General features: G+C 40.3%; 1 protein-coding gene across 1 annotated transcript; it reads left to right on the top strand.

Annotated features, from left to right (window-relative positions):
• Nucleotides 1–19,776: 19,776 nt before the first annotated feature.
• Nucleotides 19,777–23,137, top strand: slc35g2b (solute carrier family 35 member G2b). Its single transcript, XM_063483408.1, has 2 exons — nucleotides 19,777–20,118; nucleotides 21,258–23,137. Exon 2 carries the CDS (start codon nucleotides 21,284–21,286, stop codon nucleotides 22,532–22,534), a length of 1,251 nt encoding a protein of 416 aa, XP_063339478.1. The 5' UTR covers nucleotides 19,777–20,118; nucleotides 21,258–21,283; the 3' UTR covers nucleotides 22,535–23,137.
• The last annotated feature ends 1,506 nt before the right edge of the window (nucleotides 23,138–24,643 follow it).

Here is a 24,643-nt window from a genome sequence, read left to right as displayed (position 1 = left end):
AGCAAGGTGGAAACACATATTTATGTTAGTGTTAACTGCTTGTTAACACAAATGTTTAATCAACCCAGTGCATTTAGGCATTTAGACACAGAGCTTAAGTTTAAACCAAGCATCAGAATGGGAGATAAAGGTGAGTTGAGTGACTTTGAACGTGGCATCGTTGTTAAGTGTCAGATGGACTTCTCTCAGTACTTCAAAAACAGCTGGGCCAAAAATGCATTGTTGACCTCAGAGGTCAGGGGAGTTTGGTCACACTGCTTTGAATTGATTAACAGTAACTCAAACACCTAATTACAACCATAGCATACAGAAGACCATTTGTGAATGCACATGTTGTTGAACCGTCAAGCAGATGGGCTAAAGAAGAAACAAAAGACCACGCCAGGTGCCCTTTGTGTTAGCTCAGAGCAGGAAACTGAGGCTACAGTTCACATAGACTCACCAAAATTGCACAACAGAAGATTGAAAAAACTTTGCCTGGTCTGACAAGTCTTGATTTCTGCTGCAACATTTGGATTTTAGAGTCAGAATTTGATGTAATTAACACGAAAGCATGGATCCGTCCTTGTGTTGTGTAATGGTGCATGGTCTAGTTTCTTGGCACACTTTAGGTCTATTAATACTATTTGATCATCAAGTAAGCACCAAACTCTACCTGTGTGTTGTTCTTGAGTCATTATGACTACACTGTACCCATCTTCTGACGGCTGCTTCGAGCAGGATAACACACCATGTCAGAAAGAGACAATGAGTTCGTTGTACTCAAATGATCTCCACAGTCTGCAGATCTCAATCCAGTACAGTCCCTTTTCGATGTGGCGGTGCAGGAGATTCTCATCATGGATGTGCAGTACCTGTGCAATGTAATCATGTCAGTATCAACTGAATCTTCTGAGCAATGTTTCCAGCACCTTCCTGAATATGGGTCATAAAGAATCAAGGCAGGATCCAACCCAGCACTAACAAGGTGTACCTAATGAAGTGTCCAGACAGTGTACACTGTCACCTTATAAAGTCGATCTGGTAAACATTTTTGGACAAATGGCTGTTTACACTTCCAGCCGACACCTGCACCATTAACATTTGTTTTCAATAAATTGGGGATGGGGAATTCATCCCCAATTTTGCTAATGATATTAATCACTTAAATGTCTTTGGAGGCACTAAAAGTCATTAATTCCATTGGTCCATCTTCTGGTGCTAAGCATGTAGGCCACAATGGATTCAGGAAGGATTTTTACTATTTTTTATTTTATTTTTGTTACATATCACAGCTGAGATGGCTGACAAGAGCTGTGAGACAATAAAGTTGTTCACCATAAAACGGTAACATAAAAGATGCAAAACACTCCATAAAACTGAAGGCAGCTGCAGTGTTAGAGATAATTCTCTATGGATCAACATAAGCTGCTTTTTCACAGTGCATCACTCATTTGATTCACTGTTGCTACTAATTGAAGCTGTTTTAAACACACGAAACATTTTCAAGTTACAGTGTGTTTCTATCTTAACACTATGCTACACTCCAAGCAGGTCTAACATGAATTTATAGACTTTAAATAATTTCTGATTGGGGATAATGCCACATTAAACAGCAGAAAATATACCATAATGCAACAGAACAGGGAGAAATGCAGCACTCACTGATTGGAGAGTCTTGCTTCACCTTATTGTTCAGATAATGTGATGAATCTCCTTTCTGCCTGCTGCCTGTGGCTTCGTGTTTACATGGCATGGGTGCTGCTTACCTGACCCGTCCATCTGCGTCACCGTCACCATGACTCATGTCTCATTTTGTGTGACTATTCTGCCTCCTTCAACCCCCTCCTCTTCATTGCTCTCTCCCTCCCCTTCTCTCCTCACTCAGTCCCCATGCCTCACAAACACATTATTTGTAGGCACAATGCTGCACGTGTTGACACGACCTTTGTTTTTCATTATATGTCTTTGATAAGGTCTAATAAGGAAAGATGAAGACAACTGTGAATTTGAGAAAACAGATGCACTGAAATGAGACTATAATAATATTTGATGACATTTTTAGAGGGTGGGTTGTTGCCTTATTAGTGAAAACACAATAAAGCAGCATGACCTGATTACACATCCACTGAGCATATGCTGTTCAGTACAGTGGCATGATTTATTCCCTCCTGAGCTTCAATTTTTTATTCTGTAGAGTCCTAGAAATAGCTTTTTTACATTTTAGGGTGCTTTGCAGTCTGCCAGGCTGTCCTGTTGACAGCTGCCTGGTCGCATAAATAGGATCATTCAAGCCAGACCCACACAAGAGCAAGCGAATAACAGAGAGAGAAAGAGGATGGTAACTTTTGGTTGGGTATACATCTGTCTTATTTTCACATGCACTCGGGTCACTTCATGATGCAAAGAGATGGACACGAGATGGAAATGACAGCAGGCAGTACTTCAAAAACATTTTTAATAGAGCACAACACCTCTCTGTGTTTGAGTCTGTATCAGGAGAAATGTCTCTGCCAAAGATGTATCCTCTCTATTGAAGCTATCTTGGGATAAAGTAACAGATGAATCAAAATCCCTTCACAACCAGCAAATACTGTTATGTTGGATCCAACAGGAACTTCAGCAACAGTGTGTCTTTTGTAATATTCCATGTGTCATTGTGAAATACCCTAAATTTCTTCTTTTTTGAGCATATTCTAAAGTATTTTTTCCAGCGATAACAGCACCAGGCAGGAGTCCAGACATGGTTTTCTGTGACTAACATTTTCAATTAGTGACAGATTTTATGTGAATGAGTGGGAAGGAGCTAATCCATTACACAGACACTGAGACCTACAGACTGTCCTTTGGTGAGTAGACTCAAGCCTGTGAACAAGACTTCTTAAAAAACAGAAGATGAAAAAAGCAGCAGAAAGATACTAATAGGAATAGAAGCAAATAGATATTTATTCCGTAAGTATGTTTTGTTACAGCAGTACAAGGCCTTCTCATAAGTGGAAACCTAAAGCTCCTAGCAGTAGTTACTGACTTTTTAAAAAAAGCCCAAATCTACAGTCATAACAGCATCCTGGTAAAGGCAATTATAGGCACAGTTACACTGTGAGCTAGCATCAGCTCATCACATTATACTGCATTAAATCTAAACACATTAGAAGAGGATTTCACAAAGGTCCTAAATCAGGTGATAAATATGGTTATTTCACAGGCATATATATACACTGATCAGGTATAACAGATGACCATTAATTATTCACTGAAGTGAATAATACTGATTATCTCTTCATCATGGCACATACCAGTAGGTGGACTATACTAGCGAGCAAGTGAACATTTTGTACTCAACGTTGATTTTAGAAGCAGGAAAAATGGTCAGGGATAAGGATCTGACCGGGTTAGACAGAACAAGAGTCAGAGCATCTCCAAAACTGCAGATCTTGTGAGGTGCAGTGGTCAGTATCTATCAAAAGTGGTCCAAGGAAAGAACAGTGGTGAACCAGTTCCAGGGTCATAGGTGTCTAAACCTCATTGATACTCACGTGGAATGAAGGCTGGCCTGTGTGATCCAATCCAATCTACTACTGTAGATAAAATTTCAGAAGGAGTTCATGCTGGTTCTGGTCGAAAAAATGTCAGAATACAAAGTGCATTGCAGTTTGTTGCATGTGGGGCTGGATGGCTGCAGACCAATCAGGGTGTGCATGCTGTTGCGAAATCAGTTTTGCCCCGGTTCTTTATTCGTCGAGGGATCCAGAGATGGCACTGGAACTCAGTAGTCATTTTACAAAATCTTTATTCATCTTTATTCATCTTCATTTAAGCATGCACTTCTAGAAGGGAAGACGAGGCCGGTGTCCCTCTGAAACAATCTTCACCCCTTTGTTAGTCCCAGCCAGCTTTATAGAAACGACCCATCATAAAACCCCCACAGTGTGCTGCAAACTCTGTGTCTGTGTCTATGTGCACGAGCACGTGAGTGAGTGTGCATGTAGGTGTGGGAGTATATCAGTTAAAACACTGTGGGTGTGTGTCTTTTCCTAGAGGCCATAAAAAACATCTCCCTTCCAGACCACAGTTATCAAGTTACAAACTTTGAGACCCCCACACAGGTATCCTGAGGAATTTCCACTTAACATTAACTCCTTTCTGTCTTAGCTTCACAGTTCAAACTGGGGAGGGTCTCCTAAGATCTACTCCTAAGTTCATGACACAGTCAGGCCTTTATTTATATCCAGGGCAGTGTCAGTGTCCCTGCAATAATTCTACATTCTATCTAACACATTTCTAAACTCTAAAATAAGCTAAACATTTCTACAATGCTGACCCCTGTCCACTGCCGAAAGTGCCAAGAATGGACATGAGCATCAGAACTGGATCACAGAGCACTGTAAGAAGGTGGTCTAATTAGCTATGCTATCTTTTACCTCACGTGGATGGCCGGGCGTGTTTACATGGGGAACATCTGGCACCATCAGAAAAAGACAAGGCACTGTGATGCTTTGGACAATGTTCTGCTGGGAAACCTTGGGTCCGGCCATCCATGTGAATGTTACTTTAATGCATACCACCCACCTAAACACTGTTGCAAGCCACACACACATTTCATGGAAAAATGGTATTCCCTGATGTCTATGGCCTCTTTCAGCAGGATAATGTGCCCTACCACAGCGCAAAAACGGTTCAAGAATGGTTTGACGAGCACAAAAATGAGTTTGACGTGTTGATTTGGCCACCAAATTCCTCATATCTCAAACCAATCAAGCATCTGTGGGATGTGCTGCACAAAAAGTCCAATCCATGGATGCCTCATCTTGCAACTTCCAGGAATTAAAGGACCTGTTGCTAACATCTTGTTGCCAGATAGCACCTTCAGGGACCTAGTGGAGTTAAAGCCTTGATGGGTAATAATTACATTGTTTTAATAATTAATAGTTTTAGCGCAGTTTTGCTTTACTGGCTTCACTTTTCAGACTGGTAGGCTTTGCACATCTTTTATATAAAGTTTATGTAATTAATGCTCAACACTGAGCAGAAACTGATAGGAGTGTCAGGATCAATTTGGATATATTGGATAATTTTATTGGAAATATATAAACTGTGGTGAAAGGTCGGCCAGTTCAGGCCCTCCTGGAGAATACAAATGACTGCACCAAATTCCACCTTCCCAGTATGTAGCCTTAACCTATCAGTCCTCATTTGAACAGGTGATTGCAGCACATCTATTCTCTCCTTTTTTCATTGTGCTGCCTAGTTACAGTCAACAAGCCTTCCTCTGTAATTTGTGCATCCTTGCAGCATGTGATGCCACCCATCTGTTCACACCAAGGCAGTCTATGTTTTTCTTTCTTTTTTTTTTGTGAACACCGGCTCCATCTGGTAACCATGCAGTGAAGCTATTGGCCAGCAAGAAAGGTAGCCAGTCAATAGGGCTTATAGCTCGTTCTATGGGTCGATGAAGGTTTTTGGCTCTTTCTTTCTCTCTCTTGGGAAGATGGCGCATGAGCAGTGACACATATGTAGTTAGTGGGGTGGCTCTCAAGTGATTGATGGCAAAACTGCAGAAAAATGAATTGCTGGAGGGCATAAGTGGCAGTTTATTCAGACTCACATAATGCACAGATACTATTGAAAAAAATCTTGGGTGATATCTTTATTTCGGTGTCGAATTGACTTGACAAATTCCCAACACAGCTAAGAAGGAATCAATTAGGCATGTGAAAAGTGCTGCTGAGACTCTTTAATAACACCTATTTTTAGTCTCATTAAAACATAGAAACAGTCTCATACTGGCGGATTACCTCAGAGCGTTTTTCACATGCAGAAACCTTTTCCAGTCTATTATCTTGTGGCATATGCATGGAAACCCTGCTATTATAAAGCACTAACATTTACTCAGTATGATTTATATCCTTGCCCCATGCCATTATTCACTGATTAAAATGCATCGGTGCACAAAGCTATTGTGATCCGTTTCAGTTTGACATACTCATAGCATATTTTGGCAGTATTTTATTCCCATATATTATGCCAGAAGCATCCCTGAAAACAACAGATGCTACATATTCTTACCATGCCTGACTGAAATATAGCAGTTTTATGTTGGTTGGGTTATTTCACATCGTTATCTGATTCTTGTCAACCCTTTTAGCGCAGATACAAAAATTAGCTCTGCAGTGGCTTTTACGCCATGGCAACTGTGTTTGCAGAGATAAATGTAATGGGTTGAGCTGCTTAGATCAATATTCACCAAAATCAAAATAGAGTGTCCCTGGCCAAGGTCTAATACACAGAGAGAATATCTTGATGGGTGTTTCAAGCAGGCGGTCCAAGGACAAGAAGTTTTGCTCAATTTAAGAGGTTGATTGAAAATGAGTGTGGTCAGGGGTAATGACGAAAAGCCCATATTACAACTTTATCTTTATTTTTCTTGAAAACCAAATAGCCTGTGAAATGGCAGATAATTGGGTTCTTCTGTTACACATTTAATAAATAAGTGTCTAGCTATTTTGTGCTGTCTTTAAATCTCATGAAAAAACAAAAAAAGCTGCACTCTTTTTGTCTGTTTCTTTGCATTTTGTGACTCCCAAACCCATCTCTGACCATCTCAGCCCAAATCCACATTCACTGCTTCGCCTTCAAAACCAGCCACAAAAGACAAACAATACAAATAGTTATTTTTTAAAGGTCAGCGCCAGAGGACAATCTTTGTTTTAAACTAAACCTTAAGGCAGAATATAAACTGCAGCATCCATGCCAGTATCCATAGTAATAAAGAAAAGTGTTACTCATTTCAAGCCTATGGCTCATTTGCGTATTACTGTGAGGTGGTATTGCTCTGTGGATGGCAACACAGTGCAGTTTTCAGACTGAAAATTGATCTTCGTGACATTTATGTTCCTCGGAAAAAGATGCAAAGTGACATTTTTAATCTCCTCGTGAGATTCACATTTGTAGTTTTGAGTGATGTCAGTCCCTTTTAGATTAAATAGCAATAATTAGTATAATTAGTAGTGTCATCATCAGGTCAAAACCAGTTTCTACAAAAATGGTTTATCATTTATTTCATGTCATCATCCATCCATCCAACCTTCTTCACAGCTACCTCCTTCAGCTCTACCAGTGGAGAGCTATCCAAGGGTGCTCTGTATTCCCAAGCCATCCAAGAGCTCATCATTTTTGGGGGGGTCTACCCTAGGGGCTCCTCCAAGTTATACATGCCCAGAACACCTCACCTAGGAGGTGCCCAGGAGGTTCCTTTCAATGAGCAGCAGCAGCTTTACTCCGAACCCCTCTGGATTTATCCAAGCTCTTCACTTTATCTCTAAGTACGCACTTTAGAAGAAGTTCTTCCACTTGTATCCCAATTCTTTCAGTCACTTCTCACAACTCGAGGCCATAGATGAGAGTGGGACCACAGATAGACAGCAATCTCTTCATCAACATCACAGCAGTAACTGCATCAGTACGACTGGCTATACATACATATATATTCTTAATGTTTTACATGTCAACTATTTGCATAGTAACCTCCTAAATTAAGATGATCGACAATCTTTTGGTCTACTTCCTGTGAGGGTTGGTAACATATTGATATCAGCATTTGAATGAAAAAACCCTATTACTCTTTCAGAGCCCCTGGCTATTCAGGCAGTGCTTTTTAAAAGGACTAACTATTGTTTTATTTTGGCCTTTTCATTAAGAAACATAGCAGAAGAGCTGATCTTAAAATAAACTGGTTACCAGGAATCTAAACCACTTTCTGAAAGCAGGCTTCACTACCAATCCAAGTTTGGCTTTCCCATTTTGAGCTATTGTGAACATATTGTGTATTCTCTATTTATAGAGTGGCAATATCAGTGAGCGAGCATGCACTGACGAATGGGAGGATTTTTGTGTCTCTGTTCCACTATTTGGCTCTGGCCTTGGGTATCACACTTCTCCTTACCAGCCACCTTGTTTTCTAAACAACACTGCTGTGATGCAGATGACGATTAGTTCCCTATCAAATAACGGAGTGTGGTTCTGTGATATTTGCCTCCAGATTAAGCCATAATTGCTATTGTGTCTCTCGGCACTGTCACAGCAGTTATATGAAGGGAGTTATCATGTAAATCATCTTTCTTTCACTGCTGTTCTGTCTGCCGAAAAAGCGAGCACAGTAGATATTGAACTTGTTAAATGTAATCCGTGATGTAAAACTTTTTTTTTCCTAGCAGACTTCTGACTTCACAAAGGACTTTGAGGGACACATTTGTTCTCAGGTGCTGCAGTCAATCTAATTTCCATTTGCTGTTGTTTGACATCGATTTTACTCAGACCCTCAGCAGTGGTGTTGTACGCCTCAGTGGACTTTTCTGTGAAACCACTGAGGTGTAAAACAAAATATCCTATTGACTGAGTTCTTTTATAGAATAGTGATACTGCTTAATACCACATAGCACCAGTAGATTATAAGCAATTTCTGTGAATCTGACTCTGACTGCTGGTCTCCCAAGTGGTAGGTTTCACTTTTTAAATCCACCTCTTCAATCCAAAAAGATGGTAAATGGCCTGCATTTGTATAGTGCTTTACTCAGTCCCTAAGGACCACAAAGCACTTTACACTACATTCAGTCATTGGCAATGGCAAGCTACATTGTAGCCACAGCTGCCCTGGGGCACACTGACAGAGGCAAGGCTGCCGGACACTGGCGCCACCGGGCCCTCTGACCACCACCAGTAGGCAAACAGGGGTTATCTTGCCCAAGGATATTTGGCATGCAGTCAGGAGGCAGCCTGGGATCGAACCACCGACCTTCTGATTAGTGGCTGACCTGCTCTGCCACCTGAGCTACAGCCATCCAGTGTTAGGCTGCAGCTATTAATGTGCTGAATTTTATCCCTCATTGTAGGGAATTGTAACAACAGTAGAAATATCTCAGGCTTTTGCCCATAACATTGAAACTAAATGTTTTATAATAGGTATATTTTCCACTGATGCCCTAGATGTCAGGCTCAGGTGAAAACTGTTGGACCTGTTAAAGAGATTCAAAAGGAAAATGTTAACAGTCTTTGGTGTTCTCACCTTTACATAAAGCAGTAAGGCAGAAGTGTTTCAGATAAAACCAGAGATCTTGATGTCTCTGACTAAGGAACTGGATGCTGTCTGGTGTGTGAAGTGTTCTTGCCAAAAGCATTTGCATACCACTCACGTCAATTTCACAGTTTCTTTCCAAGTCAAGAAACCCAAAATGAAAGTGAGTGAAGCTTTCTAACAGAGGAATGTTCTGAATTCAAATGTCGTAAGGGTAAAATAGGCTATTAATGTTATGGATTAATTACATTTTTACTAATGTGAGAATCCTATCAGCCTGCTTATCGGAGGGTGGGTAGGGGGGTTCGGGGTGGTGGAGGGGTGTTGAGCCTAACTTTGGTTATAACTAGTTTGTGATGTCGTAGCTTTCCCTTTGTCTGAGTGTATAATCGGCTGACCGCTGCAACAATCTCGGGAACACATAAGCATGTTTATACATGTTTATGCAGCCACCTCATCTCCTGTCTGGTGAGGAGGAAGATGATGAGGTGGAGACAAGGGTGGAAAGGGAAGTGCTGGAAGATGAAGATAAAGATAAGCAGGAGAAAGCAATGATGAAAATATAATGTACAAATATTAATTGGCTACATATGTTATGGCCATTTGTGATCTTTCAATTAACTCATAATTGACACCTTTCAACAGTTTTTTAAACTAAATTTAGGTTTTTAGCGAGTCCGTCAGATTTTCCATTTCATTCTAGAAGACTTCGTAGAATTCTGTTGGGGTATAGAGACTTAAATAGGACTTGATTGTAGTAATTAAGAAAATACAATTAATAGGAAAGTGTTTCCCAAGGTCATATATCACGTGAGCAAGATTGTTTTCTCACAGATGTCTATACAGTTTGTATTCTTTTTTTGCAAGCAGAGGAGGCATCCCTTAGTGGAAGTGAGAAAGGATGCTAGTTTACAGTACGTCTGCATTGACATTACCTTTCCAACCCAAAGGTGTCTCCATTTTTTACATACAGTCTACAGCTATTGTCACACATGCACTAACTCATGAGAGATGCAGTTGGATCAGACACTAAATGGTCTTTATCCTGGCAGCTCCTTAGTACAAAGTCCATCTGATGTTCATTGTTGCCCCTGTGAGAATACTGAAGGTAATTATCTAGAAATTCACAATGACCAAGTCCCACTATGTGTCCTACCTCCTGCACGCTCTACGCAGGAAGCTCACTCATCTAAACCGAACAGAGTATTTCCAGCAGTGATAATGTGTCTGACACAGAATATCTCCTGCTGTGTGCTGTATGAGTGAAATGGACAGTGTCCCAACCTGAGAATCCCAGCACTGCGTGGAGTTCATGCGTGAAAATGACTTAAGATATAAAGATATCTTAGAGCAATGAAAATGCCCCTAGACATGGCCTGGTTTGTTTTTGTGTCTGGAAATGAGCCCCAGATCCAAAGATATTAAGCTCTCTAAGTGGTACTTGATCTACGGAGCTTCACGAGTTCCTCCTGGCATCAGATTTATATTTTGGATATAAATACTGTTTTTTAGCCTCGTAATCAATACCACTGTTGATTTAGTTTAATCTCGTTTGAACTTAAGGTGCAACTTGCTAATTTACAGCATCACACTACAGCAGTACCACTGTTGCAAAACACGTTAATCAGTGGTGTTATTGTTCTACCGCCTGCAGTGCTCTCTCACACAGCGGCTGTGATTTGTGCTGTCACAGTTTGCTTCATTTTGCACTTCATAATTTGACTGAAGCATCCTTTGTGTTCACCAAAACTCAGTGGATGCATTCTAAAAGTTGCTGTAGTTCCTGCACGACGATGAAAGTAAACACAAAACAGCATCCTGTAATCATCTATTGTGTTACTCTCTCTCTCTCGTTTGCTTTGAAATACGCTGGGAAACAGACAGAGTTTTAAATAAAACAGCATCTCTGGCAGTGCAATCCATTTACACATTTTCATAATTGTTAATCAAATAAATTCAGTTGAGCATTCGCTTTTGATATGGGATCAGAGGAGATGTAGCTTTCTATTGGGCAGACAGATGCAAAGAAAAGGGCTTTCTCAAGGGAGGGGGATGTCTAGCAAAAATCACCGCATGCATTATGGATCAGTGCACACACACACTGGCACACACAAAGGCTGCTGCATCAGGCCTTGTGGGACAGTGTGTGGCAGAAATCCAGGGGGTTTGAGGCACAGGCTAATCAAAACCAGAAATGACCATGTCTTAATCACAGACTCTGACGTAAGGTCGAGCCATCTGGGGTTAAAAAAATAAAATAAAATTATGTTTCTGGTCTATTCAGACTTTCCAATTATATTTTTTTTCAATGAACTTTTCCTTTCGGATGTGGTTGTTCTTCTGTGATGCTTTATTTTATTCTATGATTAAACTGATTTGATTCTGTTGATCCTAAATAAGGGTCTTCTGTGCAGCCAGGCATAAATATTCACTGCGCTGCACGAGCACAGAGGCCGCACGCTTAGTCATTCATATGCTTGACTTGACTTAACTATTTCTCTCCGTGATGAAAACTGAAGATGTCTCATGCACCAAGATAGTGCAAAATGATGCTTCTTCGTGTGTAGAGCCAGGTCCGCAACTGCTGGACACTCTGTCTCACCTTAAAAAATCTCACTAAGCACGACATCTCATAAGATTCCTTTCAGCTTGAATCCAAGATGACAGGTGCTCGAGAGATTGCGTCATTTTAGCCAGTTGATCAGTATGTTGCATATTTGGTTTCTGAAGGAGAAAGTTTTCTGTATTGCCTTTGAACTTTTATGTCTCCCTTGCAGAAACATTATCTCATAAATTCCAACTTAGAAACTGTATAACTTGAAGCCATTTACAGCTCAGAAACCAATTTCCTCTCATGCCTGCAAATGAAGGTGTTTCAAAAAATGAAAACTGTGTAGTAAAGTTGAAAGATGTTTTCATTTTTTTGTCTCATGTACTATGGGAATAATAAAAACTTGTTGACTTATGAATTTATTATTATAGCAGACATGCATAGCAGGGAACCATTCAAATATGTAATGCATGTGTTGGGAACTGGAAAGGAAATTCCTCTGAACAAGAGTAATGGTGGAAAAACAGCAAAATGTCTCCCAAAAGGTTTGTATAGTAATTTAACTTTAATGGAAACAATGTCCCAACACCATTTGGTTGCATCCAGAGTTTATGGTCTCAAAGTTTTGAAGTGGCTATTTTTTATTTATACCAGTTGTAAATTAAGTTCACAACAGCCACTGTTGGACAAAAGATTAATAGAAGCAAAATAATCCTTGACTTGTTTGGATTAGACTGCCTGCATAGAAAATACTGTTTATTAAATGTATAAAAGAACGATTTGTTATAGCTCAAGTTCACTCGGGTTTGGGAAGAGGTAATATCATATGATATTCTTCGCACAGCCTGTATTAGCACCACATTTTAGTCAGAAAAACATGGTCAGCTTAACCACTTACCACAAGGGTGGTAAGTGGTGAGTGCTGGATGCCGGGGCATATCAGGAGTACATAAAACACACACAAGAATACACGAGGCACTTATAATATGCACTCAGCAGAGAAAAGCATGCAAACAAATGATAATAATAATAAAAATAATAATAAACATAAAGTGTACATGAACTTGAAGATTCTGATCCATTGCTGTTTGCATGAGGAGTTCTACTCTGAGAATTAAAAATGTGAAGATGTTCGCCTGCCAATTTATTAGGTACATGTTGCTAGTTCTGGGTTTGGATCCTGTTTTGCCTTCTGAGCTCCTTTCATTTTTCATGACATCGATTCAACAAGTTGCTGCAAACATTCCTTAGAGATCTTGGTCCATACTGACATGATAGAATCACACATTTGCTGCAGATTTGTTGCGTATCCATGAGTTCCACCTGATTACAAAGTCCTCTGTTGGATTGAGCTCTAGTGACTGTGGAGGCCATTTGAGTAGAATGAATTATCATGTTCTAAAAGCTAGTTTTAGGCTGTGGTGTTTAAATGATGCTCAGTTGGTAATAAGAGGCCCAAAGTGTGCCAAGAAAATCTTCCCCACATCATTACACCACCACTGGCAGCCTGAACTGGTGATACAAGATGGATCCATGCTGTCATAGTTTAGTGTCCTGCTGCTCTAACTCATCTTAAAAGTGGTTATGTGAGTTACTGTTGCCTTCTTATCAGCTAGAAACAGTCTGCCCATTCTCCTTTATTTTCACCCTGATGCTCACTGGATGTTTTACAGAGAATGGTTCAAAAAAGCAAAAGTATTTCAGAAACTGCTGATGCCAGTAGAAAAGCAGTTTCTCACATACTTTCTCTCAGCCTGACACCAGCGACTGTGCCATATTCAAAGTTACTTAAATCAACTTTATTCCCCTTTCTGATACTCAATTTGTCTTTACTATTTCTATATGCCTAAATAGACTGAGTTGCTCTCATGTGACTGGCTAATTAGATAATTTTTTTTACATGCAGATGAACAGGTGTACCTGATGAATGTGTATGACGCAGCTTTCCACATGACAAATACTCACAGAAAATAAACTTGTGAACTTTAAAGTTACCCATCTGTGTCTCACACACATCAACTCTAATCAAAGTCTCAACCTACAGCCACACAGTGTACTAGCTGTGCCGTAAGCTGGCTGCAAAACATCTGAAAGTAACGACAGGCCACAGCATCCTCCACCCAAATTATGCAGAGATTAAAAATTCCCAAAAGAAAGTCATCACAGCTTTCTTTACTGGCTATTTACTTAGTAGGTACTCGCACAGAGGGATGAACTCTTAACAGCAAACAAGCTTAAAAATAACAGCTGCTGGAGCTTAAGGACCCAATTATTCTCAGCCTCAACTGCTCTGAGGATCTGATAATAACAGAGCATCCAAAAATAAATAAATTAAATGTGTTAAGTCTCATCATCTGCTACAGTACATACAAGAAGTGTAGAAGACATGTGGAAAAAGTCCAAAAAAGTTAATTATAAAGCTGATGGTTTGAATAATATTGCAGGCTATTATCACATGAATAATTGCTCGAATATCTGCAGTGATGAGTGCAGCTGATTAAGTAGTGCATCATTGTATCTGATCTCTGGCAGATATGAAAAGAATAATCTTCAAAGGTACAGTATGAGCTCATTTTGGTGACAGATTCAAATGAATGAAGTTAACTCCTCCATGCACTGTCTTCCCCCAGTGTATGTTTGGCTTCCCAGTGAAATTATACCTTTCTGAGATGAATCAGCTTTCCATCCCATTTTGTTACAGGAGCTGATGGCCTTTGGATGAGTGTATGGCAATCTTTTCTTCTAAAAGCATATATGAATGTTCATGAATAAAGATATTATTTTAATACATATCAGATCAGGGATAACTCATTCATAGTTGAGGTGTGTAATTAGATAATTATTACATCATTTGACACAGAAAAAAATCATAATTTCTCTCTTGTTTTCTTTCGTTTCACGAAGGGAAACCTCTCCTGCTCATGCATAATTTAAAAGGCTTGATTTAGAACAAACTGCTGAGTTGCCCTATTTGTGATTCATGAAAGTATGGGGCACTATTTGATTTTGGGTTCAGTACATATACAGAAAACAAAACCTGCAGGAATCTCGCCGGCGGGAATGAGCTATTCTCAGAGCAATGTCTGCAGGTATCATTATGCTGGTAACAGTTTGGCTTGGTCCTTGACAGCTGGCTACACATTACCAGTGCATTCTCACAGTCAAAGTGAATTAGGAGCAAACAACACCGAACCACATTGCAACATTCAAAATGTGTTTCTAGCAACAAATGGACGAACTAAAATTGCTGTTAATGTGTTCATAAATTAGTGCATCATTATGCATGTAGATAATTAGCATTAGTCTGGCCAGTTAATGCAAAATGTTTGGGCCGAGCATATAGTCTTTACTGCTTGGTTTGCACAATCCTAAAAGATCAACAAAAAAGGACTACACATACACCAACTTCAGCTTATTTCATTGTATGTCAGTGACAGACCAGCTGTCACATTCCCCATAGCAACTAAAGGGATTGCTTGTCACCATCTTCTCCTGGTCTCGGGAAACAGAGATATAATTGCTTAATCAATAAGAAATTGCTTAAGCCCAAAATAGAAGATAAATGAGAAACACGTCCTTTGTGATGTTTTGTGAAATACCAGAAGAGGAAGGTGGAGGGAGGGGGGTCCAATTGGTGATCAACACAAAAACACCTCGAGGCTCTCATTTTTTCTCCACTATGTTCAACAACAAGCAAGCAGGGGTAATACAAGGCTCCATTTTCAGTAGAGAACACTTCTCTGAAAGAAATAAAAAAAAAAGATGGATATGAGGTGACAGCTGTGGAGTCAGGTAACATATAACAGCTTGTGCAACTGTTGCCAGCACTGAAATACTATATGTGAAATCATTTTGATATTTCTTTTAGCAAATCTTGCCACATTTCAGTAAAACACAATTGTTGCAATGTCTGTAAGACTTCCAATCACTGTTCATTTGCATATCTCGTACCTGACTGGGTTTCTACGGACCAACACAAGCACAAAGCAAATCTAGTTAAACAACTGCTTAAAATTAACTTAAAAAAATGTAAACAACTACTTATGTGTATCTCTTGAGATTTTTGCATTGATTAACTGCATGTAGTGCAGGCCGAATATATTAATTTTTATATAGTCTTGAAATGTTTGTGTGCATGCAAAGACATTGGACTGAAAACTGCTGCTTCACAGCAAATAATAACAAACATGATTTGCTATCGCCACCGAGGTCTTGTCATTACGTGCCCATTGTTGCCTAAGAGTCTGATTAATTTACAGAATGTTCTCAGCTCAGGCCATCAGAGGAATAGGAATTACATGAAAAGACCTTACAGAGGGCCGGTGCTCTCTGTAGGTAGTATAATGCAATCAATAGGCTTTTATTTTAAAGATACCTCTGCTTGTGGGCTGCCTCTTCAAAATGCCAGACATAAAATTGGTGCAGTCAGGATTAGTGGAGCTTAACATGTTGCTATCTCCCTGGAGATATTTGATAGAACAAAGCCATTCCCCAGTTAAATGAGACAATAAAAAATCCTCCAGGATTTCACTTCTTTCAACGCCTCCCAGTAGTTCGAATGTTCCATCTCATCCATGTTTTTGTTATAAAATAATGCATCGCTAATAATAAAATGAGAGGACGTGGCAAAATTGGCTGGGTGCAAACACATAATTAGCCTTTTTAAAAGGGTAGAAACATGCCTGTGTCCCCTTGTTTCATGCCTAAAAATTGCCTTAAAAAAGATTTTAAAGTAAACATATTTTGCTTCCAGTAAACATTATGCAGTAATGAATAATCTCCTGAGTGGCACTGCGTGTTTTTACTTAGTTTGTTACTATTTTCGTGACTGTTTAAGATTTGGTTTAGCTTTAGGCAGATAAGCATCTTAGTTAAGCTTAGAAAAAGATAACGATTTGGGACCCTTTCACAGCAGCTGCCACATTAGAAGCTTCTCTTCCATTTTCTGGGTTACCACGGTGAGGAATCCAACCCTATTTAATACAGGACTGGTTGCCTGATAAGGAGCAATAATGGAAAAGCAAAGAAAAGATATGTTGATTAGCAAAGAATTTTTGATACATCACATGACACGTAATCTGGGAGAAAATAAGTTGCCTTTGCGAGATAATGAGTTTGCAGTTACAGCCCTTCCTGAAGATGAATGTTTAACCATATGAGGTGGTAGGTAGGCTATAATGTGTACTCTTTATATATTAAATTATTTATCAGTGCAACAAATTTGAACTAGTTCTACCTCATCAAGAAACAAACTTTGTGACATTAGTGTTTATGTACCTATGCAGCAATTTGACCTTTTGTTCATATGATGGACAAACATATGAGCACTATTAGTTGACCTGTTCATTCATAATAATTGCTGCTTCTATACAGCGACCTTTATTGGCTCCCTTAATAGGTTAGTTATAACCCCTAAAATGACAGTTCCCTGCTGTCTGATTTACGGTGACTGTAAATAGCTTAATGTAAATGTTGACACAAAGTTAATTGCCACAGCTTCACAAATCACCTTCCTCTGTGCACGGTACCAATTAAAATCAGACATGTTACACAGGCAGTGGCAGCTAATGGCATTATGATCTATATTACCAGCTGAGGCTCCTGTAGCATTGCCTGTGGGAGTAAAGTTGACAGTCTAATTTAAGAGCTTTCAACTTCCTTCATCTTGAGGTGACTATAAACTACAAATTTACTCTTACTTTTCATCAAGTTCCAGCCACCATATGTCATGCCTTAATTGTCCTTTCAGGATGTTTTACCTTTTTATATGGTATGTTTTTGGGGGGTTTGGTCTTTTTTCCCACATAGGATTATCAAATCTTATTATGGCATCCCATGGATATGGGATTATAGGGAATCTCAAGTCCGCTTATAATGTATATGCTGCATAGTAGCAGTTTGTAAGAGGAGCATGTACATTGAGAGGTACAACCAAGTGGCTGGGACTATGTTTAGAAATATCTGTGATGCATGGACTAGAGGTTGCCAAGTCCTGATTGGAGACACCACCAAAGGTGGGTGAGAACAATAGGGCTAAGGTCTTCTTCAAGACAGGCAACTACCTGCTGGACAAGCAGGGCTGGATTGGGACAAAAAATCTGCCCGGGCATTTTGACTAGAGACGGGCCAACCAGGTATTACAGGAAAAGCCATAAAACCTTTAAATGAAAACAGATGCTGTTGTGACAGTGATGTACACCCTCTTGTTGGTATATGTATGATTTCTATACATTTTACATCAGATAAAAACTTTGGTTGTAAGATTCAGATAATTATTTAATAAAAGCTAGACATTTTAAATGAGAATAAGAAAGAAAAGTATTTCTTTGTGCCCCCCTCTCCCTGTTAATGCCCTACCTGCCCCCTGGCAAAACTTTGCTAGACCCGCCCCTGCACAGTTACCAGCTGTCAGCTACTTAGAAAAGGATCCTGGTGTTATTTCTCAGAAACAGTTTATAACTTCCCTTCAACTCATTCATGTCACCTAAAAGGTAAACCTGTTTCTCCATCACCTGTTCAGCCCTGATGATTCTCCTGGTTTCATCTTCATGTTTCCCTCTCACCAGATAACCAAACCGATATCATGACCAGCAGCTTTTACAGCTGTGGCTCCAGCAAACATCAGCTGATACTAGAAATGAATATTAAATAAATTATAACAACAGCTCATCAAGCTTAAACGTGCTGCTGTTGTTTAGCGCGACATCCGCTGGTTTCCTCTTTCTGACGCAAAGTGGGAGATAAACAAACAAGACAGAAATGCCGATCAGCTGATCATTGATCAGTTTCATGATTGAAGTAGCTGTGCAGCGTAAACACACAGAATAAATCCAGCTTTGTGTCTTTTTCCATTGTAGCTGAAGCACGGGACAAACTGCGTTCCTTCTCAGCTCAATACGAAACGCATAATGTTTTCTCTGAATGAGGGACCATTCCATTTTTTAAGGAGTGGTTGGCAACTCTACTAACTAACCTTATGAATAAAATAAAGTTCACTATCAGTAACATCATAGCACCCACCCAGCTGTATAGAATGCTAGCTAGCTAGTAGTACGAGTTATTGTAACTGACTGTAAAAAGTCAGCACAACGAAAATAAACTATACCTAAACTTGGTTTATATCTGACCCAGACAGACTGCAGGTCATAACTTCTTACCTGAAATTCAGTTCACCTGAACTGAATTTCGCCGCCTCGGGTCTCTGCTCCTCCTGCCTCTCCTTCCCTCATCCACCCGCTGGCCTCTGTGGAAGCTCCGCCATAGCCAATACCAAACAACTGAGTTATTTTTACACATCGGCCAGCATCTGGCCAATCCACCACCTCTCATTGTTCATGCCGTTACAAAAAAAAAAATCGGCCCATAAAAACGAAAAATCACCATCGGCCCACCGGGAAAATGCCCGGTATGCCCGATGGCCAGTCCAGCTATGTGGACAAGGACACATACTGATGGCTGATGAAGAGTAGAAGACCAACGTTTTCATAGAGGTGGCAATCACAGAGGACAGCAACATCAGGAAAAAACAGCATGAGAAAATAGGCAGGTACCAGGAGCTGAGAGATGTGAAGTCCAATAGGACTCCAATAAGAATTGAGTGGTTCCAGCAGATTCCTGGCACAAATCAGAGGTCTCTGTCTAGCAAAATATCCATCCATCCATCCATCCATTCTCTTCTCCTTATCCTTGTCAGGGCTGCTAGGGGGCTGGGCCTATCTCACCTACCATAAGGCGAGAGGTGGGGTACACCCTGGACAGGTTGTCATTCTGTTGCAGTGCTAACACAGAGAGACAGACAACCATTTGCACTCACATTCACACCTGTGGGCAATTTAGAATATACCAGGAGCTGAAAAGAGATAAAGCACAGTGTGTGAAATATACCATAATTACATAAATTGCTTTATATATTGTGCAGTAAAAGTGATACATGTTCAAAATGTCTGTAAAGAAGAGAATAAGAATAACCTGGTTGCACTTTAATATTTCTTGCATCTCTCCATAACTAAGTCGCATAGGAAATTCAAATGTTGCTCTTAAAGTGGATGGGGGTTTTAATCTAATGAAAATGATGATGATGAATGACAGACGCGCTTCTCTTTTCCCTGAGGGATGAGCGAGCCTAGGTGGGAAGGACTCTCGAGGAGGAGAATGAGGAAGAGTAACCGCTGGCTGTGACAGTGACAGTTGCTCCTCTCCTCCATCCCCTCCTTCAACTTCATCATCAGCATCAGCATCATCATCACCCGCCTCGGCAACAGCAGCTTCAGCTTCATCAGAGGCAGAAGCAGTGTCCGTCGAGAGAGTGGAGAACGAAAAACCTAAGCAGCACGCATCTTTTTTAAAAAAGAAAAAGAAAAAAAAAAGAAAAAAGAAAAGGTGCTCCACTTGAGACGGAAGATGGAGAAATGGCAGTTGCAGATGAGCGAATGTAAGGACCAAGAAATTCGACAAAATCTTCTTTTATGACAAAAACCCGGATCCGTGCAACAGTAGGAACTATTTAAGGAACAAAAAGGTAAGACGTTCACCGATAATATGTTTTCCTCTCTCTACGCTAAGTTGGCGCTATAATGGCTCACATAGGAGCTTGTCAAAATACAGGTATCAAAATATACATTTAACCAGATTTCAACGAGATTGAATGACATGAAAAAATGTGGCATTTAAGATAGTCGACTATCTTAAGATAGTCGACTATCTTAAATAATTATCGGTTTGAAAACACGTTCTTATCAAATTTTTTAGTACATCGGTGGAAAATAAATCGCTTTAATTGGTTTGGCCGGCTAAAAATACGATGTTAAGTAATGAATGTCCTGTAGGTGTTAGAAAGCACTGTTTTAGGCTTTAGGCTTTTTAATACCTTATATAAGTGGGACTTGTGTTAATTATCAGTAATGAAGTTATATTCATCTATATTTCAAAAAGGAGGAGCAAGAGGAGGAGAGACGGCAAACAAGAGTACCTATCTGCCCCCTTGTGGTTTTGATGTGCTGTGTATTGCCCAAATGAATGCTGCAGTAGCAATAAATTTTAGAGTTAAGAAAAAAAAAACATCAGAGGCACTACTTTATACTCACAGTATATATAAATATATATAGGCTTTACACTTTGAAAATTATATTTTATAATGAATATTAATAATCAGTAAGGCTATTGAAGCTAAATCCTTGTGCTGTATAAAACAAAGTAGAAAAGATTCAAACTCTTCCCCTCCATTTAACCCTTTCACACACGCCGACATAGCTACAGGATTTGCTTATTTATGGTGTGCAGTTCCATTCAGCTCATAAGTGGCCCACATTCATATATCATCCCCTGGTGGATCCCTGTTATGTAATTCCATCCCCATCAGACTGCATCAGCCTCACAATGTTTGCTGCTTGGCTTATATGAGCTCACACGGGATATACACAGCCTATATACACAGAGGCAATGTAACACGAGTGTAAATCTAGGAAGGGTAAAAGGTAACAGCAACGAGGTAACGTGAGAGATTTTTGTTGTGTGTCAGCACATGTGTATTTTGGATACATGTGAGTGTGGGGGTTTGGATACTGAGAGATAAATTATGCAAACCTCTAAACTAAGTCCAAATATTTGACAGCACTTTGGTTGCTGATACACTGTAATGGATTTCACTTCATTTTTCAGATTGCCCCATTTGACGCCCATACAACATGGATATATCTTCATCTTCGCTTCAGTACGGATCAAAAAAGCGGGTCAAGATTCACCCCAACACAGTGACGGTGAAATATGCCACTCACTTCCCTCAGCCTGGAGATGAGGGCTATGACGATGCACCCTCTTTTGAGGACTTTGGCGCCTTTGCTGAAGCCAATGTGGGGAAGAGACTGGTGTCAGATAGCAAAGGTGGCAGGACTTTCTTTGGAACCATGGAAACCCAACCTAAGCAGCCAAGTGTGCAAAGAGACAAGGGCGTTGAGGGGCAGCTGGCCAGCTTTGGCGAGGCGAATGTGTTGGCCTCCAGGGTGACCTGGATGGCCTTGTTTGGGGCAGCAGTGGCTCATGGCTGTGTGGCATTGATTACTCGTTTAGCAGCTGACCGTTCTAAAGTTCCTTCTCTTGAGCTACTATTCATCCGTTCGGTGATTCAAGTGCTGTCCATCCTGGTGGTCTTCTACTACCACGAAGCCCCCTTTGGCCCCAAGGGCTATCGACTGCGTCTCTTCTTTTACGGTGTCTGCAACGTAATCTCAATCACCTGCGCTTACACATCCTTTGCCATAGTACCACCTAGCAATGGCACTATCATGTGGCGTGCCTCCACCACAGTCTTCAGTGCAGTTCTAGCCTTCCTGCTGCTGGATGAGAGGCTGGGCTATACTGATGTGGTCACAGTGGTAGGAAGCGTGTTTGGCTTGTGCCTGGTTATGGTGCCAAATGTAGCAGATGAGGAGAAGTCCAGGCTGGGGTTTTGGAAGGAGGCCTTTGGCTACACAATGACAGTGATGGCCGGCATGACTGCTGCCCTCTCCATGATCGTCTACAGGGCCATTAAGGAGCGGGTCAGCATGTGGACCGCACTCTTTACCTTCGGCTGGACGGGCACAGTTTGGGGCGCCTCCACCATGTTTATCATGCAGGAGCCCATCATTCCTCTGGATGCGGAGACCTGGGGCTATTTAATTGGGATTTGTATCTGCTCCACTGTGGCATTTCTCGGAGTCTACTATGCTCTAAATAAGTTTCATCCAGCCTTAGTGAGCACCGTGCAGCACCTGGAGATTGTGGTTGCCATGTTTCTCCAGCTCATCGTTCTGAGGATGATCCCCTCTGTCTATGATGTCATCGGGGGCCTAGTCATCATGATTAGTGTGTTTACTCTGACTGGAGTCAAGCTGTACAGGGTGAGCAGAGCCATTCGGCAGGATTACCAAGAGATCCTGGACTCACCCATCAAATGAATTTAGATGTCAGTCTAATTGTTTACAATGTTGCTTGGTTGTACAATTCAAAGAATGTCTGGGTCGTCATCTGATGATTTTGTATTGTTGTGTTGTCAAATGAGTGCCAGTTGTGTAACTAATAAAAAAATGGTGTCTTAATATTTGTGTGGGAAATAAAAAAAAAAAAGGCAGATATAACATGGTGACGACTTTGCCCCAGTAGTATTGCTTTAATGTCTAATCAGTTGTGTGACTGGCCAAAGTGTTGGGCATGAAAATGATCTGTTTAATTTGTGTGCTTTACCACGCTCCAAGATTTGAAATCAAATTGATCACGTGGGATCTGGTCTTGTGAATGTCAATGTAAAATCAGCAAAGATGTATCTCTATTTGTGTGGCTCCTAAGCTGTTGCTTTCCAAGACAGTATAATTTCTTCAAAGAAACAATTACAGATGAGCCAGCAAAGCTACAAAGTAGAATATAATGTCCTTTATGTGATAGGCTGCAGGCTGTGGCATTTTGTGAGATTGTTCTTATTAAATCTAAATTGAACATCACAAACAGACTCCAAATTTACTGGAGGTCAAATGTGACTTTGAAAAATAAAAGGTCTTGTCTATAATTCCTTATATTTTGTGCACAAACTGTTGTTTTGTTGTTCCTGCTCCCTATCACGTATGCTCTGGCCCCATCGCCTAGTTGATATTTAACACTGGCGATTATAACCCTGGATTCTGCTTCTGTTTACTGTCGGATGCATATCAAACTAATGCCCAGAGGCAGGTGCACTGTATTGAATTAGAGTCGCCTTTTGACAGCGTGAGACCATCTGCTTTTTCTGTAGTGGGTGATTCAGTGTCTCACCAGTGACGTCTCCTTTCTCTGTTGAGAAAAACCAAGCCCACTTGAGCTCTACGTTTCCCCAAGGCAAAGCAACTGCAATGGAATGAAATAAGGACAAAATGGGGATGCAGAGTGGATGAAAAGAGCGGATGATGCTTGCTCACAGCTGACACAAACGCATGATTCACTGATAGCCCAGCAGGTGGCATTCAGGACCCGCTTCATTTCTTAGACTGCTAGAGTTAGGAAATTATTTTACTTCAGAAAGCTAGAAAGCGAAAGCATATTGATGGAGCAAATTGATCTGAGACTGTACACAGCTGATGACAATCTATTGAATAATAACCTTATTTGCACACAAATAGGTAATAAATGTCATGGGACCAGTATTATACCCTTATTACAGCAACAATATAAGCAGTAAATCAAATCCGCCTGTGTAATGACAGTCTACTACTATTGAATAAATACAAAATGACTAAAACAACAAGCTAGATCCATTTGCAGAGAAAATGTGGACAAAATCTTTCTCAAGCTAATAAGAAAGTGACTCAAAACACATTCCACCATGCCATATTTTATTTTAAATAGTCCAATTTATATTAAAAAGTGAATAGAAGTATTAGGTGGAGTTTATAATCCACTATACATGCAATATTATAGTCTAGTTTTGGGTGCAGATCACAGAATACATGTAGGGCAGGCCCATCTGTTTGAGCAGGAAACAGATTGCATCCTGCAGCGAGTTGCACAGCCTTCCAAATTACTCTGCAAGTCTCTTCACCACAGACACGTTTAATAGATGTATCATCATTTCACATGTGGAGCCCGAATGGGATTGGATGACGAGTTATTTTATGTAGATTCGTTTTGTGTATCGCATGGTTGGTGATGACTGGGCACTTCTTTGAAATGCTTATTAATCCTGAGAAAACTACAGTTGTCATATACTAAAAACACGTAGGCAGCATTTAACGCAATGCTTGCTGAAGGGCAAGCTTGCACTTTTTATGTATTTTATTTTAGCAAGTATAGTACAGAACATTAATTTCTTACTAGCCTAAATTATAGTTTGGGTCTTGTGCTAAAGTCCCACTCACTACGTATCTTTCTTTTAGATACCAAAACATTCAACAGTACGTGATGCGATAACCAGATTCACTTTTCATCTCTCTTTTCATACACACGTCTATCAATGGTAGAGATTTGATCGATTCTTTACCCTCACAGAGACGAAAACATGACGAATGCTTAGGGGAAAGCAAAGCACCAGCAGCTGCAGT

This window comes from Pelmatolapia mariae, linkage group LG9, assembly GCF_036321145.2.
Source record: "Pelmatolapia mariae isolate MD_Pm_ZW linkage group LG9, Pm_UMD_F_2, whole genome shotgun sequence".
Taxonomy (NCBI): domain Eukaryota; kingdom Metazoa; phylum Chordata; class Actinopteri; order Cichliformes; family Cichlidae; genus Pelmatolapia; species Pelmatolapia mariae.
Note: the sequence above shows the minus strand (reverse complement) of the source record. Positions and strands in the feature narration are given on the sequence as shown.

Bases quoted from the DNA above. Each gene is read 5' to 3' on its own strand.
- slc35g2b (XM_063483408.1), top strand. From the start codon at position 21,284: ATGGATATATCTTCATCTTCGCTTCAGTACGGATCAAAAAAGCGGGTC.